This window comes from Symphalangus syndactylus, chromosome 21, assembly GCF_028878055.3.
Source record: "Symphalangus syndactylus isolate Jambi chromosome 21, NHGRI_mSymSyn1-v2.1_pri, whole genome shotgun sequence".
NCBI lineage: Eukaryota > Metazoa > Chordata > Mammalia > Primates > Hylobatidae > Symphalangus > Symphalangus syndactylus.
Window position 1 is genome coordinate 29,374,005 of NC_072443.2, and position 16,216 is coordinate 29,390,220.

A 16,216-nucleotide genomic window follows, 5' to 3' on the forward strand; every position below is an offset into this window, starting at 1 on the left:
CCGCCCTCCTCAGCCTCCTAAAGTTCTGGGATTACAGGCATGAGTCACGGCATCTGGCTGAATTTCAATTTATAGATATAGGGTTGATTCTTTTTGAATAAATTTTGGCTGGTTGCTCAATAATTTATCCACTTCATTTAAATTATTGGCATTTTTTGCAAAAAAAAAAAGTTGGTAGAATTTTTTATCCCTTTTATGCCTATGGGTTCTATAGTGATAACCCTTTTTTGTTATCTGATATTGTTATTTTTTATTTTATCTTTCTTAGTCTTTATAGGATGTTATCGATTTTCAAAATGACCTCAAATAACTTTTTGCTTTTTTTAATCTCTGTTGCTTATTTTTTATTTTTTTGCTCTTATCATTATTCCTTTTTTCTTATTTCGGTTTCCACTTTCTCTCCTTTCTCTAATTTCTTGAAATAAAAATTTTGATTCTTAGTATTAGCCTTTCTTCTTTTATTAAGACAAGCATTGAAATTATAAATTCCTCTCAGCACTGTTACCTGTATTCCATAAACATCGGTATGTTGTGTTTTCTTATTCATTCGGTTAATGTTTCCCTGTGGTTTCTTCCTTGAAGTCAAGTGACTAGACCTGTATTAAATTCCAAACATTTCTCATTTAATTCTTTTTTGTCAACACAACCTACTACATAATCTTTTAATCTTTCGAAGTACATTGAGATTTATTATTTGGCCTAGCATGCAGTTTTTCCTTGTGAATACTCCATGGACACTTGAAAAAAAAACTTGTGGGGGCTTATGGGTGTAGTGTTGTGTAATTGTCATTTAGGATTAGGTTAAGGTGAATAATAGTTTGTTTAAATCTTCTTACCCTTACTTACTTTTTTAAAATTATACAAAATCACTTCACATGTAAGAAGGTAACAAGCATACACTTCTATTTCCCCTTCATGTATTTTGTGCCATTGTTGTTATTTATCTTACTTCTAAGTACTAAGCCTCACAACACAGTCATTATTTTATGCTCTGCAGTCTATTATCTGTTTTAAAAATTAAAAATTATGAGAAAACTTTCTTTTGTATCTACTTATTTACTCCTTCCAGCACTCTACTTATTTTTAGTAGATCTGAGCCTTTGTCTGTCACTTTTATTCTGAAAAACCTCCTTTGACATTACTGGGAGTGCATGTCTACCGCCAGTAAATTCTGAGTTTTCATTTTTATGATAATGTTCGTATTTCATTTTTAATTTTGTTTGCTAATTTCATGGGTACAGCTTTCTAGGTTGATACTTCTTAGAATATTGAGCACCCTAAAGATGTGCCATTGCCTTCTGGCTTGTATTGTTTTTAATGAGGAGTAGTTGGATTTTGGCAGGTGTGGTAATGCACACCTGTAGTCCTAGCTACACAAGGAGATCAGCCAGGTGGGTGGCTCACACTTGTAATCCCACCACTTTGGGAGGCCGAGGCAGGCAGATTGCTTGATGCCAGGAGTTTGAAATCAGCCTGGCCAACATGGCAAAACCCTGTCCCTACTAAAAATACAAAAATTAGCCAGGCATAGTGCCACATGCTTGTGATCCCAGCTATGCAGGAGGCTGACACATGGGAATCACTTGAACCTGGGAGACAGAGGTTGCAGTGAGCCAAGATTACACCACTCCACTCCAGCCTGGGCAATAGAGCAAGACTGTGTCTGGAAAGAAAAAAAATAGAGGCTAAGGTGGGAGGATCGCTTGAGTCCAGGAGTCCAAGGCTGCAATGAGCTATAATTGTACCATTGAACTCCAGCCTGGGCAACAGAGCAAGACCCCATCTCTGGAGAAAAAAAGAAGTAATTGGATATTATTTTTCGCTGCTTTTGAAAATTTGGAAAAAATTTCAGCAATTTTTTTACATATATGTTTACCCTCCTTCTTTCTTCATAAGACTCATAATATACATATATTAGACTGCTTGAAATTGTCCCACAGATCCTGTCTCAATTTTTAATGCCTTTGCTTTTTTGAAAAGATTCATATTGCGTAATTTCTATGTCTATAACCTAATTGTCACTGATTTTATTTCAGTTGCAGTATCTGATCTTCTAGTAACCCCATACATGAAATTATCACTTCTGATCTGTGTTTCTCAGTTCTAAATATTCAACTTTATTTTCAATCTTCTCTTTCTCTTATTATTATACTAATGTTTTCCTCTAAATTCTTATACACTTCTGTAATTCCTATTTTACAATCCTTGCCTACTAATTTAATTATTTGTAGGGTTTTATTAATTCATTTTTTTCTCCTAATTAATTATAGGTCACATCGTTCTATTTCTTTGTATCTTTAGTAATTTTTATTTGGATGTTGGAAATTTGGATGTTACATTGTTTTGAATTTTGTTTGGCAGGTAGCCAAGTTACTTATGGATCAGCTTAACTTTTTTTGGAGCTTGGTTTTAAACTAGATTATGATGGATGTATCCAAATTAGTACTTGGAGAAGGAATCAAAGGAATGCTTACATAAATTTCTCATGCTCTTTTCTTTGCATAACTCTACCTCTTTCCTGCAATTTTCATCATCTTCTTCTGGCCAAGTATGATTTCTGCCTCCTCAACTCAGTGAAGACTCTGTTTTCTGCTTGGGTCTTCATTTTTGGCACCACCAGAAAATACTTCCAGGCACAAAGCCTGGATTGTCATCGAGTGCAACTAGTGGCTTTTCTCTTAGAAATCACACAGATCACAGTATTTTGCTACCTGTTGTCCAGTGACAGAAAGTACTTGTTCTTTTATTCTTTTTCTTAAAAGTACATGTTTATGGCAAGAGAGCTAGCCCAGTGAAGCAACTGGAACACATGTGGATTTTGGTATTCAAAAGAGGTCCTGGAACCAGTTCCCTGCAGATACCAAGGGACAACTGTACTATTTACTTCATCAGGATCATACATATTAAATGTTGGTATAACTGTCTTATCAATTATTGAGAAAGTGATAACAAATCATTCAATAAAGATTGTATATTTGTTTATTTCTCCCCTCAGTTCTGTCAGTTGTTACTTTATACTTTTATTAGGTACATATACTTACAATTGTTATAACTTCCTTATATATGAAACCTTTGTAATTATGAAATATCTGTCATTATCTCTGATAATTATCAATTATATGTAAGACCACCTCCCTATCTGTTTTCTAGGTATCTTCTGTCTTTCCATCCTGCCTTCTTTTGAATTACTTAATTGAGTTTTAGTATTACATTTTGATACCTCTACCAGCCTTTTAACTATACCTCTTTGTGTTCGTTTATTGTGGTTGCTATAAGGATTACAATAAGAACTCAAAACAATCTACTCATGTTAAAAATCTAAGATTTTTGAAGCATAATCCCATTTAACTTCCTCTGTCTTTGTTGCTATTATTGTCACATCAATTTTATCTGCATATATTATAAAGATCAACTATGTTTTACATATATATGCATATAAAGCATATATATTAAACTGTTAGTTGTCTTTTAAAATATTTTACATATCTACAATCTGTATTTTTTTATTCTTTCTTACATATCTGAGTTCCCATCTGGTGTTACTTTGCTTCGAAGAACCTGCTTTAGTGCTTCCTTTAGGAAAGGTCTGCTGGTGATACTTTTTTCTACTTTCTTTTCATTTAATTTAATGTCTTTCTTTTGCCTTTAAGTGAAGGATCTTTTGAGTTTAAAACTTTTCGTTTCAGCATTGTAAAGATGTTTAATTATCTCTGGTGTGCATTTTTTTCTGATGAGACATCACCTGTTATTTATGTTACTGTTCTCCTGGACAAATTTTCCGTGGCACTTTCAAATATTTTTTTATATTTGCTTTTGGTTAGTATGTCTATGATTAACTTAAGTGTGTTTTTCCTTTTGCATTTCCTCCTTCCGGACTTCTGAGCATTTTGGATCTTCAAGTTAATGGACTTCATCAAATCTGGGAAATTTTCTCATTGTTTCTTCAAATATATTTTTGCCTCATTCTCTTTCTCTTCTATTTGACTTCAAATACAGCACACTATCATCTCACAGGCCACTGAAGATCTGCTCACTTTTTTTTTTTCCACTGCCTTGGACTCCACCATCTCCTCACTTTTTTACTGTTTTCTTTCTCTCTGTTTTCCAGAATCTGTAACTTACAATTTTGTCCTTAGGTTCACCGATGCTTTCTTGTGCCACCTCTAATCTGATGTTAAGAGCAGTTAATGAATCGTTCAATATCACTATTCTAGTTTTCAGTCATAGAATTTTTTTTGTTCACATTTTTTGCTGCTGCTATTTCCATCTGCTCTCTCATTGTTACCAAATTTTCCTTTAAGCCATTGAGTGAATATTATATAATTGACTTAAAATTCTTGCCTGCTGATTCCAAAATCTGTAAATCTGCGTCACCTAAGGACATTCCCTGGACTTTGTTTTACATTTTTCTATTCTGTGTATGTATTGTAACTTTTTTATTATATAATAGATTTTGTGGGTGATGTTTTAGATTATAATTTCTGTTATATTTTTCTAAAGGATATGAGTTGTTTTTCCTAGCAGACAATTAGATTACTGGCTAATTACTCTACTGTCACCTTGCCCTGTGATGGTTAATTTTACGGTTTGTATCCCATGTCTGTCTTAGGATGAATGTCTAGTTTTTGTTTTGTTTTTTTTTTTGAGGTGGAGTCTTGCTCTGTCACCTAGGCTGGAGTGCAATGGTGCGATATCTCGGCTCACTGCAACCTCCGCCTCCTGGGTTCAAGCAATTTTCCTGCTTCAGCCTCCCAAGTAGCTGGGATTACAGGCACACGCTACCATACCAGGCTAATTTTTGTATTTTTAGTAGCGACAAAAATTTTAGACAAAAAATTTTTAGTAGGGGTTTTACCATGTTGGTCAGGCTGGTCTCGAACTCCTGACCTCAAGTGATCCACCCACCTTTGCCTCCCAAAAGGTTGGGATTACAGGTGTGAGCCACTGAGCCCAGCCTGTGTCTAGTTTTGACACATAGTCTTTCTTGGTTATTCTGGGGTTTCAGTACAAAGACTGATGTGTTTCAAAAGCACTTCTGGCTTGGTGAAGTTCAACTCCAAACTGTGTGGGTAGTACCTAAAAATCTATCAGGCTTATAAGCCTTCTGGTATTGCTTTCCACTAAGCTCTTTGAAATTTCTCCCACATATTCTACTCAGGGGATCATCCAAGGAGCTTATCATAGCGTATACACAAATTTGGAATTCTTGCCACCCTGTGGCTCTCTCCTTTCTAAGATTTTTCTTCCTTGATTTCCAGCTTTTGGTCTACTTAGTCCATGCCTTCCAAGCTGAGAAGTGCCCTCAGAGGAAAAGCCATAAAAAATTTTCTTTCGATTTCTACTTTATTTTTATCACTCTCAAATACATTCACGTACTTCATTCTGTACTTTTCTGAGGGTTTATAATTGTTATAAATATAAGAGTTAACAAAGTACCCTTGGTTTTTTTTTTTTTTCAGTATTACTCAAAACAGAACTCCTTGTAGTCCATGCTTTATTTTAAGGTTGTGAAATCATTTGCACACTCAATGAGAATATGGCTTTATTCTTACCATACAGGTCAAGGCAGGTTAAAAAAATTAAAATTGCAATTTATATTACAGTAGTCACTGTCCTGATGTATTACATTGTTGATTTTTTTTAATTTTATTTTTTAGGATTTACCAACTGAATGTTGACTTTTTTATCTATCACTCTCTAGTTGCTCCAAACAAGTTATGATTCTTACTTTAGATGAAAGGAGTGGCAGTTAAGTGAGTTTAAAAGAAAACAGACAAAAAGAGAAAGGAAAAGGAGAAGTAGAAAGAAAAAGAAAGGAGGAACGGGATGGAGAAAAAAATTAGAGGGGTGAGAGAAGACAAGGGGAAGAAAAAAGAGAGGATAGAAGAGATTTTGGGGATTATGTGGCTTTTTTAAATTGCCACAATATCTTACTGATTTATAGAAATTATAGTTATTAGGATATATATTTAGTAGCTATTAGAATAATCAAACACCTGTTTATGAATATAATTTTGTGCAGAACTATCTGGAAAGGTTGGATTAAGAATCACTCAAGTTCTGTCATTTCAATGTAGTATTTTGTCAACTTGCTTATAAAAAAGGCAGCTGGGTATGTATGGACTTCATATTGGTGAACACTAATATATTAAGGAACAGTGGAAGGAAATAGACATAAAGGATCACGTCAGTTCAACTTAGTAGAATAATGATCTTTTGGATGCCTACCATGTTCTAGTCACTGTATTATGTGCTATGGATAAAATATAAATAAAACACGGCTATTATTCTCAAAGAGTTTATGGTCAAGTCAAGGAAACTAAAGAGATTTCTCACATCTCACTGTTTCCTTGGGGCAGATGGATGGAGAACTGAGCTAAGAGCTTGAAGGGAAAAGCTGGATTTCTTTGCATTTTTTGAGCTAAAGAAATGGATACTTTCTAGGATGTCAATTAGAAGCCTGAAAGAACCATGCCTTAGGAATAGGGGCAAGCCAAAGGTGGACCAAATTTTACTAAAATTGCAGTGGGGCTCCAACACAGGTCAATAACCTGATAGAATTGTGTAATCAGCCCCTTAGCCTAACAAAGGAAAGGGGGAGCCATAGCTGATAGAAAATAACATTCTGTAGGGTCTCTACAGTTCTTTTGTTCATAGGGTCAGCAAAACTTAAAAGGACAAGATATGCAAAGAGTCAAGAAAATACAATCAATAATCTAGAGAAAAAGTAGATAAGATAAGCAAACAACAACTGAATTATTTGAATATTGTAGTTAATAGATAAGGCAATGAAAATAACTATAAATATATAAGAAAATGTGTAAGAAAAGATACTCAAAAGAGACAAAAGGAGTAGAGCGTTGAAATGCAATGATTGAAAAGAGAAAAAGAATTATATCTTTCAGTTCCCAAATGTCAATTTGATTCAAATTGACATTTGGGAACTGAAAGACATAATATTCAACACTATGTTTTCAGTGGATGAATTTAACACAGATGGGCCACAGCAGAGCACAGGAGAAGGAAACTGGAATAAACATCAATAGAAGACACCCAGACTGGAGCACACAGAGGAAAAAGAACAGCCAAGACCAACAAGAGCATAAGAAACATGTGGACACACACATGTCTAAGCTAGTATAAAATTGAAATTCCAGAAGAAAGAAAGAGCAAGAATAGCAATCACCCGTAAAATAAATAAATACATTATGGTTTATTCACCCTATGACATCCTATAGACCAATGAGAATGAACAATCTATAATCATATGCACCATTATACATGAATGTCACAAACTTAAGGTTGAGTTTAAATAAAAGGCAAACACAAATGAATAAATGTGAGATGATTCCATTTATGTACAAATTACAATAGCCGGTAAAACTGTTATGTGAGAATTCAGGTTGTAGTAGCCTTTGGGCAGGAAGTAGACTGCAAGGGCATGTAATGGTCTGCAATTGTCTCTTATTCTGGATGCTGGGAGGAAAGGAAGGAAGGGAGGGAGGGAAGGTGAAGGGGTGCACTCTTGGACATACAGCTACCATTTGTTCTGGTTTCTCCTAGTTAGCCACAAAACCTTAATTGTGTAATTAAGAAAACCTGATTTCATGTCTTAACGAGTAAGAGTCTAGGCATAGGTAATCAAAGTAGCCGCTAAGGCATTGGTTTTCAAACTGTGGCAGGCAGTGGAATCACCTGAGGAGTTGTTTAACAGAGATCGCAGGTCCCATCCCCACGGTGTCTGTTTCTGTCTCTGTTTCTGTTTCTGTAGTTCTGGTGTAGGGCCCGAGAATTTGCATTTCTCGCAAGTTCACAGGAGATGCTGAAACTGCTGGTCTGGGGACCATAACTTGAGAACCAGCCATGGTAGAGTTGCTATAGCTTCTGTTGCCAATGTTCTATCCTAAAGTTGTTCTCAATAATCTGGTTGTTGATGTATTCAGTAAAACAGAATTCATAAAGATAGACATAGGGCATTAGCTCAACTGGGATACATGATAGGGAACACCAGAAGGGAAAACGCCTTCATGAAATGTCCTTAAGAAAAATTTTTTGGAGAAAATTCGCTTGGAACAAAAATTTACACTATCAAATGAGTTACTTCCCAGAAAGTCGAGAGAAAAATAACCTAGCTAAAAACATGATGCACAAAGTGTTGTATAGTCTGCTTTCAAAATAATTGATTTTTTTTTCTCTTAGCATACATTTACTGGAACCCCATCACCAAGCTAATTTCAGTAGAATGTGCTCCATTATCAGTCAAGGCTCACAGATGTGGAAATTTTTGCCTAGCAGTTTGCTGTAAAACATTTGCTTTTCAAAGACACATTAATTCAAATCTTAAAATTAAATATAAAAATTGAACATGTATGTGTAAATATGATGAAGTTTATTTAATTCTCTTACAGGACTGCATCAAAACATGTAAACAAGGACCTCGGTAATATGGAAGAAAACAAAAAGTTAGAAGAAAACAATCACAAAACTGAAGCCTAAGAGAGAAACTGTCCTAGTTGTCCAGGTGAGTAGTCTGTACGAGGTTCATAGAAATAATTCCCTAGCAAGTAGGAAACGTCCTTAAAGACGAAATCCTTTATGTTAAGATGCTCCATAATTACAGCTTTCAAAACAGGAAGAGATGGTTTTTTTCTTTTTATTATACTTTAAGTTCTCGGATACATGTGCAGAACGTGAAGATATGTTACGTTGGTATAAACGTGCCATGGTAGTTTGCACCCATCAACCCGTCATCTACATTAGGTATTTCTCCTAATGCTATCCCTCCCCTAACCCCCCACCCCCTGACAGGCCCCATTGTGTGGTGGTCCCCTCCCTGTGTCCATGTGTTCTCACTGTTCAACTCCCACTTATGAGTGAAAACATGCAATGTTGAGTTTTCTGTTCTTGCGTTAGTTTGCTGAGAATAATGGTTTCCAGCTTCATCCATGTCCCTAAAAAGGACATGAACTCATCCTTTTTTATGGCTGCATAGTATTCCATGGTGTATATGTGCCACATTTTCTTTATCCAGTCTATCGTTGATGGGCATTTGGGTTGGTTCCAAGTCTTTGCTATTGTGAACAGTGCTACAATAAACATACATGTGGATGTGTGTTTATAGTAGAATGATTTATAATTCTTTGGGTATATACCCAGTAATGGGATTGCTGAGTCAAATGGTATTTCTGGTTCTATATCCTTCAGGAATCGCCACACTGTCTTCCACAATGGTTGAACTAATTTACACTCCCACCAACAATGTAAAAACGTTCCTATTTTTCCACATTCTTTCAAAACAGGAAGAGAGTTTTTCGAAAGGAAACTTTCGTGACTCAGAAAGTGTTTTCGGAAGAGTGGAAACTAACAGTTTCCCCCACTCCCTCCACAAAATAATCATTATCCTCTGAATAATAAAAACCAACTATGAGATGTTAACATTCAATTAGCATTTTATATTTTAATGCAAAAACTTTAAGTGCAAAGCAGCTTTGTTTTTTGAATTGGTGTTTGGGTTCAGTAAGAACAGATTCTAATACCTTAGATTTATTTTAAATAAGTGATTATGAAAATAATTTTAAAATATGAAAATTTTAGGCCAGGTGCAGTGGCTCACACCTGTAATCCCAGCACTTTGGGAGGCTGAGGCGGGTGGATCACTGGAGACTAGGAGTTCCAGACCAGCCTGGCCAACGTGGTGAAATCCTGTGTCTCTACTAAAAATACAAAAATTTGCCAGTCCTGGTGGCAAGCACCTATAATCCCAACTACTCTGGTGGCTGAGGCAGGGGAATCACTTGAACCCAAGAGGTGGGGGTTGCAGTGAGCCGAGATGGTGCCACTGCACTCCAATCTGGGTGACAGAATGAGATTCTGCCTTAAAATATAAAAATAAAAAAATAAAAAATTTTAATCTAGGTATTTGATAAAAGTGTGAGTGTATTTATACAGTCAATATCCCAAATCATTTTAACGAAAAGTCTAACAAACTTGTGAATGTGTGTATACATAAACGCATATGCTTTTATAGGTAGTATATGTATGTGTATGTGTATATATGTATCCATGTATCTATATGCACATATGTAGAGGCATATGTCTGTTACATATGTTACATATATTTAACATATAAAATCGCTGTGTGTGATTTTTAAGACAATCTCAAAAGAGGTATGTTTCCATGGCATTGCCACCTGCAATTTGAGGTTTTTCTTTTTATTTGTGTTCCCTTAAACCAAGCAAATAGAAGAGCCATTTGGACTATTTAATGTCTTTTAGAATAACTGTTACTATAGCTTACCAATATGACATGAAAAGCCCCAACCACCACAGTAAACCTCAGGTTCATTATGAATAAACCACAAGTCACAATTTGAGTGGGTCATCCAAGTTAATCCCATGATAAGGATGGGGCGTGGGAAAGTACTGAATTTAAAAGGATACACACAGGGGAGAACAACAGAATAATTGAAATAAGACTTGTTTTTTTAAAATCTGAAAGCCAGGATTTTAAACTGATGGGGTGAAAGAAATCAGAACTGGATTGCTTCTCTATCTCGCCTTTCACTGGAGGTCAAGTATGCAGCATTCCCACATGACTTTTTGTTTGTTTTTTCCACTTCTCTAGGGTTCTTTTCCTCAGTCCTTTGTAAACACAGATTTTAACTACTGTTTTCTTCAAAATTGTATAGAGTAACTTCTCAATGAAAAACTGTACTTGAAGACAAATCCCACAAAATAGTGTGATTTGAAGAAATGAGTGTATTTTTAACCTAAAGGAGAAATGCAATGAAATAATTTCTTGAAAAAAAAACTTGTAATATTAGTATTAATTTTACAAAAAAAGAAAACTGAATAATTCCAAAAATTATTTGTAGAAAGGATGCAGCAATGCCTGAGATTATAGATGGGCTCGGGGACAACGGAGTTTTATAAAAGGCCCTCTTGTAAAGTAATTTACTAAATTACTTTTGGTACAAAGTATCTGTTGATGTTAAAAAATTATTGCTTTGGCAGCTTATCTAAATTATGCTTTTTTTTCATTTCAGAGATAAAAATCATATAGACCAATTGAAGCATGAACGTGGATTGTATTTAAGACATAAACAAAGACATTGACAGCAATTCATGGTTCAAGTATTAAGCAGTTCATTCTACCAAGCTGTCACAGGTTTTTAGAGAATTATCTCAAGTAAAACAAATGAAATTTAATTACAAACAATAAGAACAAGTTTTGGCAGCCATGATAATAGGTCATATGTTGTGTTTGGTTCAATTTTTTTTCCGTAAATGTCTGCACTGAGGATTTCTTTTTGGTTTGCCTTTTATGTAAATTTTTTACGTAGCTATTTTTATACACTGTAAGCTTTGTTCTGGGAGTTGCTGTTAATCTGATGTATAATGTAATGTTTTTATTTCAATTGTTTATATGGATAATCTGAGCAGGTACATTTCTGATTCTGATTGCTATCAGTAATGCCCCAAACTTTCTCACAAGCACCTAAAACCCAAAGGTGGCAGCTTGTGAAGACTGGGGACACTCACATTGCCCTAATCAAAAACTGTGATTTTTATCACAAGGGAGGGGAGCCCGAGAGTCAGACTGATAGACACCATAGGAGCCGACTCTTTGATACGCCGCCGGCGGACTCTCAGAAGTAAATCACAGATGCATATAGACACACATACATAACGGTACTCCCAAACTGACAATTTTACCTATTCTGAAAAAGACATAAAACAGAATTTGGCAGCACTTACCTCTACAGACACCTGCTAATAAATTATTTTCTGTCAAAAGAAAAAACACAAGCGTGTGTGAGAGACAGTTTGGAAAAATCATGGTCAACATTCCCATTTTCACAGATCACAATGTAAATCACTGTAATTACAAATTGGTGTTAAATCCTTTGGGTTATCCACTGCCTTAAAATTATACCTATTTCATGTTTAAAAAGATATCAATCAGAATTGGAGTTTTTAACAGTGGTCATTATCAAAGCTGTGTTATTTTCCACAGAATATAGAATATATATTTTTTTCGTGTGTGTTTTTGTTAACTACCCTACAGATATTGAATGCACCTTGAGATAATTTAGTGTTTTTAACTGATACATAATTTATCAAGCAGTACATGAAAGTGTAATAATAAAACGTCTATGTATCTTTAGTTACATTCAAATTTGTAACTTTATAAACATGTTTTATGCTTGAGGAAATTTTTAGGGTGGTAGTAAAAATGGAAACTTTTTGAAGTAGACTGGATATGGGCTACTTGTGACTAGACTTTTAAACTTTGCTCTTTCAAGCAGAAGCCTGGTTTCTGGGAAAATACTGCACAGCGATTTCTTTCCCAGGATTTACACAACTTTAAAGGGAAGATACATGAACATCAGATTTCTAGTATAGAACTATGTTATTGAAAGGAAAAGGAAAACTGGTGTTTGTTTCTTAGACTCATGAAACAAAAAATTATGAAGGCAATGAAAAATAAATTGAAAATTAAAGTCAGATGAGAATAGGAATAATATTTTGCCACTTCTGCATTATTTAGAAACATGTGTTATTGTACATTTGTAAACCATTTATTGTCTGGGCAATAGTGACTCCGTTTAATAAAAGCTTCCTGTAGTGCATTGGTATGGATTAAATGCATAAAATATTCTTAGATTCGATGCTGTATAAAATATTATGGGAAAAAAAAGAAAATATGTTATTTTGCCTCTAAACTTTTATTGAAGTTTTATTTGGCAGGAAAGAAAATTGAATCTTGGTCAATATTTAAACCAAAGTAAAAGGGGAAAAACCAAAGTTACTTGTTTTGCATGGCTAAGCCATTCTGTTATCTCTGTAAATACTGTGATTTCTTTTTTATTTTCTCTTTAGAATTTTGTTAAAGAAATTCTAAAATTTTTAAACACCTGCTCTCCACAATAAATCACAAACACTAAAATAAAATTACTTCCATATAAATATTATTTTTTCTTTTGGTGTGAGAGATCAAAGGTTTAAAGTCTAACTTCTAAGATATATTTGCAGAAAGAAGCAACATGACAATAGAAAGAGGGTTATGCCACAATTATTTCTTGGTTTCCACTTGCAACGGTTAATTAAGTCCAAAAACAGCTGTCAGAACCTCGAGAGCAGAACATGAGAAACTCAGAGCTCTGGACCGAAAGCAGAAAGTTTGCCGGGAAAAAAGAGACAACATTATTGCCATCGAATCAGTGCCTGGATAAAGAAGAAAGCTTACTTGTTTAATGGCAGCCACATGCACGAAGATGCTGAGAAGAAAAAGAATTCCAAATCCTCGACTTTTGAGGTTTCGGCTCTCCAATTTAACTCTTTGGCAACAGGAAACAGGTTTTGCAGGTTCAAGGTTCACTCCCTATATGTGATTATAGGAATTGTTTGTGGAAATGGATTAACATACCCGTCTATGCCTAAAAGATAATAAAACTGAAATATGTCTTCACAGGTCTCTCACAGCTGTCTGACTCTTGTCTAAAGTAGAATGTTCATGTGTGGAAAGTGATTGTCTTTATCAAATAGTGGAAAACTCACTGTGACTCTCCATCTTTCCGGAGAAGGAGTGCAGAAAAATAAAATTCCCCATGCCTTCCTACTAGGTCAGGAGGGCTGCCTTAGCTAGTCCCTAGATTTCACCAGTGATTGATTCTATAATGCATCTGTCTTCAATGATAGGATCATATTTACTCTTGGGTGTCCCATGTAACTGTCCTAGTACCTTAATTAAGAGAACAGTTTCATATTTGTTCACTTCTGCCAATAACATTCTATTCAGATGGTCATTTGGAATTACCCAGGCCTGAACTTTCAGAAAATATATTCCCTCCAAAATAAGGTAGAGCCAGTTGTGTTCATAAGAGAAGGAAATTAACATTTATTGAGCCCATACTATGTGCTAGGGTCATTCATACATTAACGGCTAACAGTTAACAGTTGTAAATAGTACTAAATATCCCCCTCATTTAACAGCTGAAAACCTGAGGTTTAGAGAAACTTCATAATTCCCAAATGCCCTTAGCTTCAAAGTAGATAAGTTGGGTATCAAAGTAGATCTGAATCCTTGCCCCAGCCTACGCACTTCCCTAAGCTCCTCTAAACAATGCTTCTTTTCATAATATGTAAAATTGGAAAACATTAATTGACATGTGGACTGGTTATACCATTGATAGAATAATTATTCTGAGATATTTAAATCATTCAGAAGGGCAAAATTGCATAATTTTTCTACAGTATTTGGATTAAACATATTAGACATGTTATCAGAATGTATAATATATTCCACATCATATTTTTAAACATCACATATGCTATTACATACTAAGTGCCTATTATGAGACAGATACTGTATTGGTGCATGTTTTAAATAATGTTTTATTGAATTTCTCTGAGAGGAGAGGTGTGATGCCTATTTTAAAGATGAAGACTCAATGCAAATAACTTTGGCACAATTCCAGATACACAGTGGTTGAGCCAGGACCCATTCTCAAGTTGCTGAAGTTCAGGGTCGATTCATTATATTGTTTATCATCCCATTATAAGAATATACATCCGTCTACACTTGGAGAGACTAACAAAAAGATAGAGTAGCATTAAATAACCTATTTGTTTTTCTAGTAACTAGTGCCATTGATATTCAAGGTAATATGATTAAAATAAGACATTAAAACTACTTTGAAAACAATATATGACGGTATAAATGTTAGCTGCATTTTAATCTTATATCTAAAGAATTAAATGGAACTAACTACTATTTGAAAAGTCAGTGCAGTATATTTGGCTGTATAAACATTATACTTTCACAGTAGGAAATACTTCAGTTAAACACTGAATATATATTTCTTATGTAGGCTTCTTCATTAAAACTTTCTTGAAAATACTCTATTTTTACATGAAGCCAGAAAACTGGGGCTCATTTTTTTCTTAGCACTCTATCTTCACCTGTTCATCCTCATTCTAATCCAATTTCTTTTTATCCTAATTCTGCTTCTCATATTTTTTCCTGATAAATGATTTTCACATGCACAAATATTCACTGGAAAATGAATACCTAGGCACATGACTCCAAAAGCAGATCTCATTCTCAAGTTGTCTTATCCCTTTATATTGGCTATCTCTGGGAAAGGTTTTACCCTGTAATGATCAAGCCTCTAAATGAGAGAAAAGATCTTCAATTGGGTATATAGATGCATGCACATGCACATAAATACACAGAGGCAGACGACACACACACACACACACTATGGACTATTTTATCCCCCTTTTTTTTTGAAGAGAGAACACAGGATTTGCTCATCAGAAAAGAAATTGAAGGACTACAAAATATTTGTCAAAAATGGAAAGCAGCTAAGAGGTGGAAAGATTCATGATGCTTTGATGGAAGGCATTCATAAGTCAAAGGTCCAATAGTGTATTAGACCTCATAGTTGCAACAAAATTTGTTTGAGTAAACCTAATCATATAATCTCTATACTACCAAGAAACAAGTGAGAGCCTCAATATCACAGAGGCTCAAAATAATGTTTTACATTCTTTGAAAGACCATGTATTATCAGAGAGCAAAGGCTATAGTCTCCAGAAAGTACAGTATTTGATTAAAAAAAGAAAAATCTAGGGCTTGGCACAGTGGCTCATGCCTGTATCTCCAACACTTTAGGAGGCCAAGGTGAGAGGACTGCTTGAGCCCAGCCTGGGCAATATGGTGAAACCCTATCTCTCCATCTCTACAAAAGACACAATTAGCCAGGTGTGGTGGAACAAGTCTGTAGTTCCAGCTACTTGGGAGGCTGAAGTGGGTAGATCACTTGAACCCAGAAAGTGGATGCTGCAGTAATCGCTCCACTGCACTCCAGCTTAGGCAACTGAGCAAGACTCTGTCTTAGGGTGAAAAAAAAAAAAAAAGGTACCTTTGGATGCTGTCAGCAACTCAATTTGCACTATTTTGGAGTTAATAACCAAAACAAAATTTTAAGATTTCCCAAAAATATCTTTCTTTCGATTCTACTTTCTCAGGTCGGCCATAATAATTTTAGCTTCAATTAGCAGTTTAAATTCACGGCTTGATTCACATGACATCTGAGAGGTTCACTTGCACAGAGATAGCAGTTTGGGACAGCTCTGTGTAATTCTTTGAATTCTCATCAGTAAGGAAGCCACATTTTTAGTTAAATAAGATGTGGTTACTGCTTGAAAA

The 16,216-nt window shown here is 35.0% G+C and overlaps 1 protein-coding gene across 8 annotated transcripts in view; it reads left to right on the top strand.

Moving 5' to 3' along the window:
* ALCAM (activated leukocyte cell adhesion molecule) overlaps nt 1–13,471 on the top strand; it is a 210,156-nt gene extending 196,685 nt beyond the window's left edge. For all 8 annotated transcript variants that reach the window (XM_055260233.2, XM_063630600.1, XM_055260234.2 and 5 more), the window contains 2 exons: nt 8,409–8,521; nt 11,046–13,471. In XM_055260233.2, coding sequence (XP_055116208.2) covers nt 8,409–8,496 — 88 coding nt within the window. In that variant the 3' untranslated portion in view covers nt 8,497–8,521; nt 11,046–13,471. The remainder of the gene's footprint in view (nt 1–8,408; nt 8,522–11,045) is intronic.
* The last annotated feature ends 2,745 nt before the right edge of the window (nt 13,472–16,216 follow it).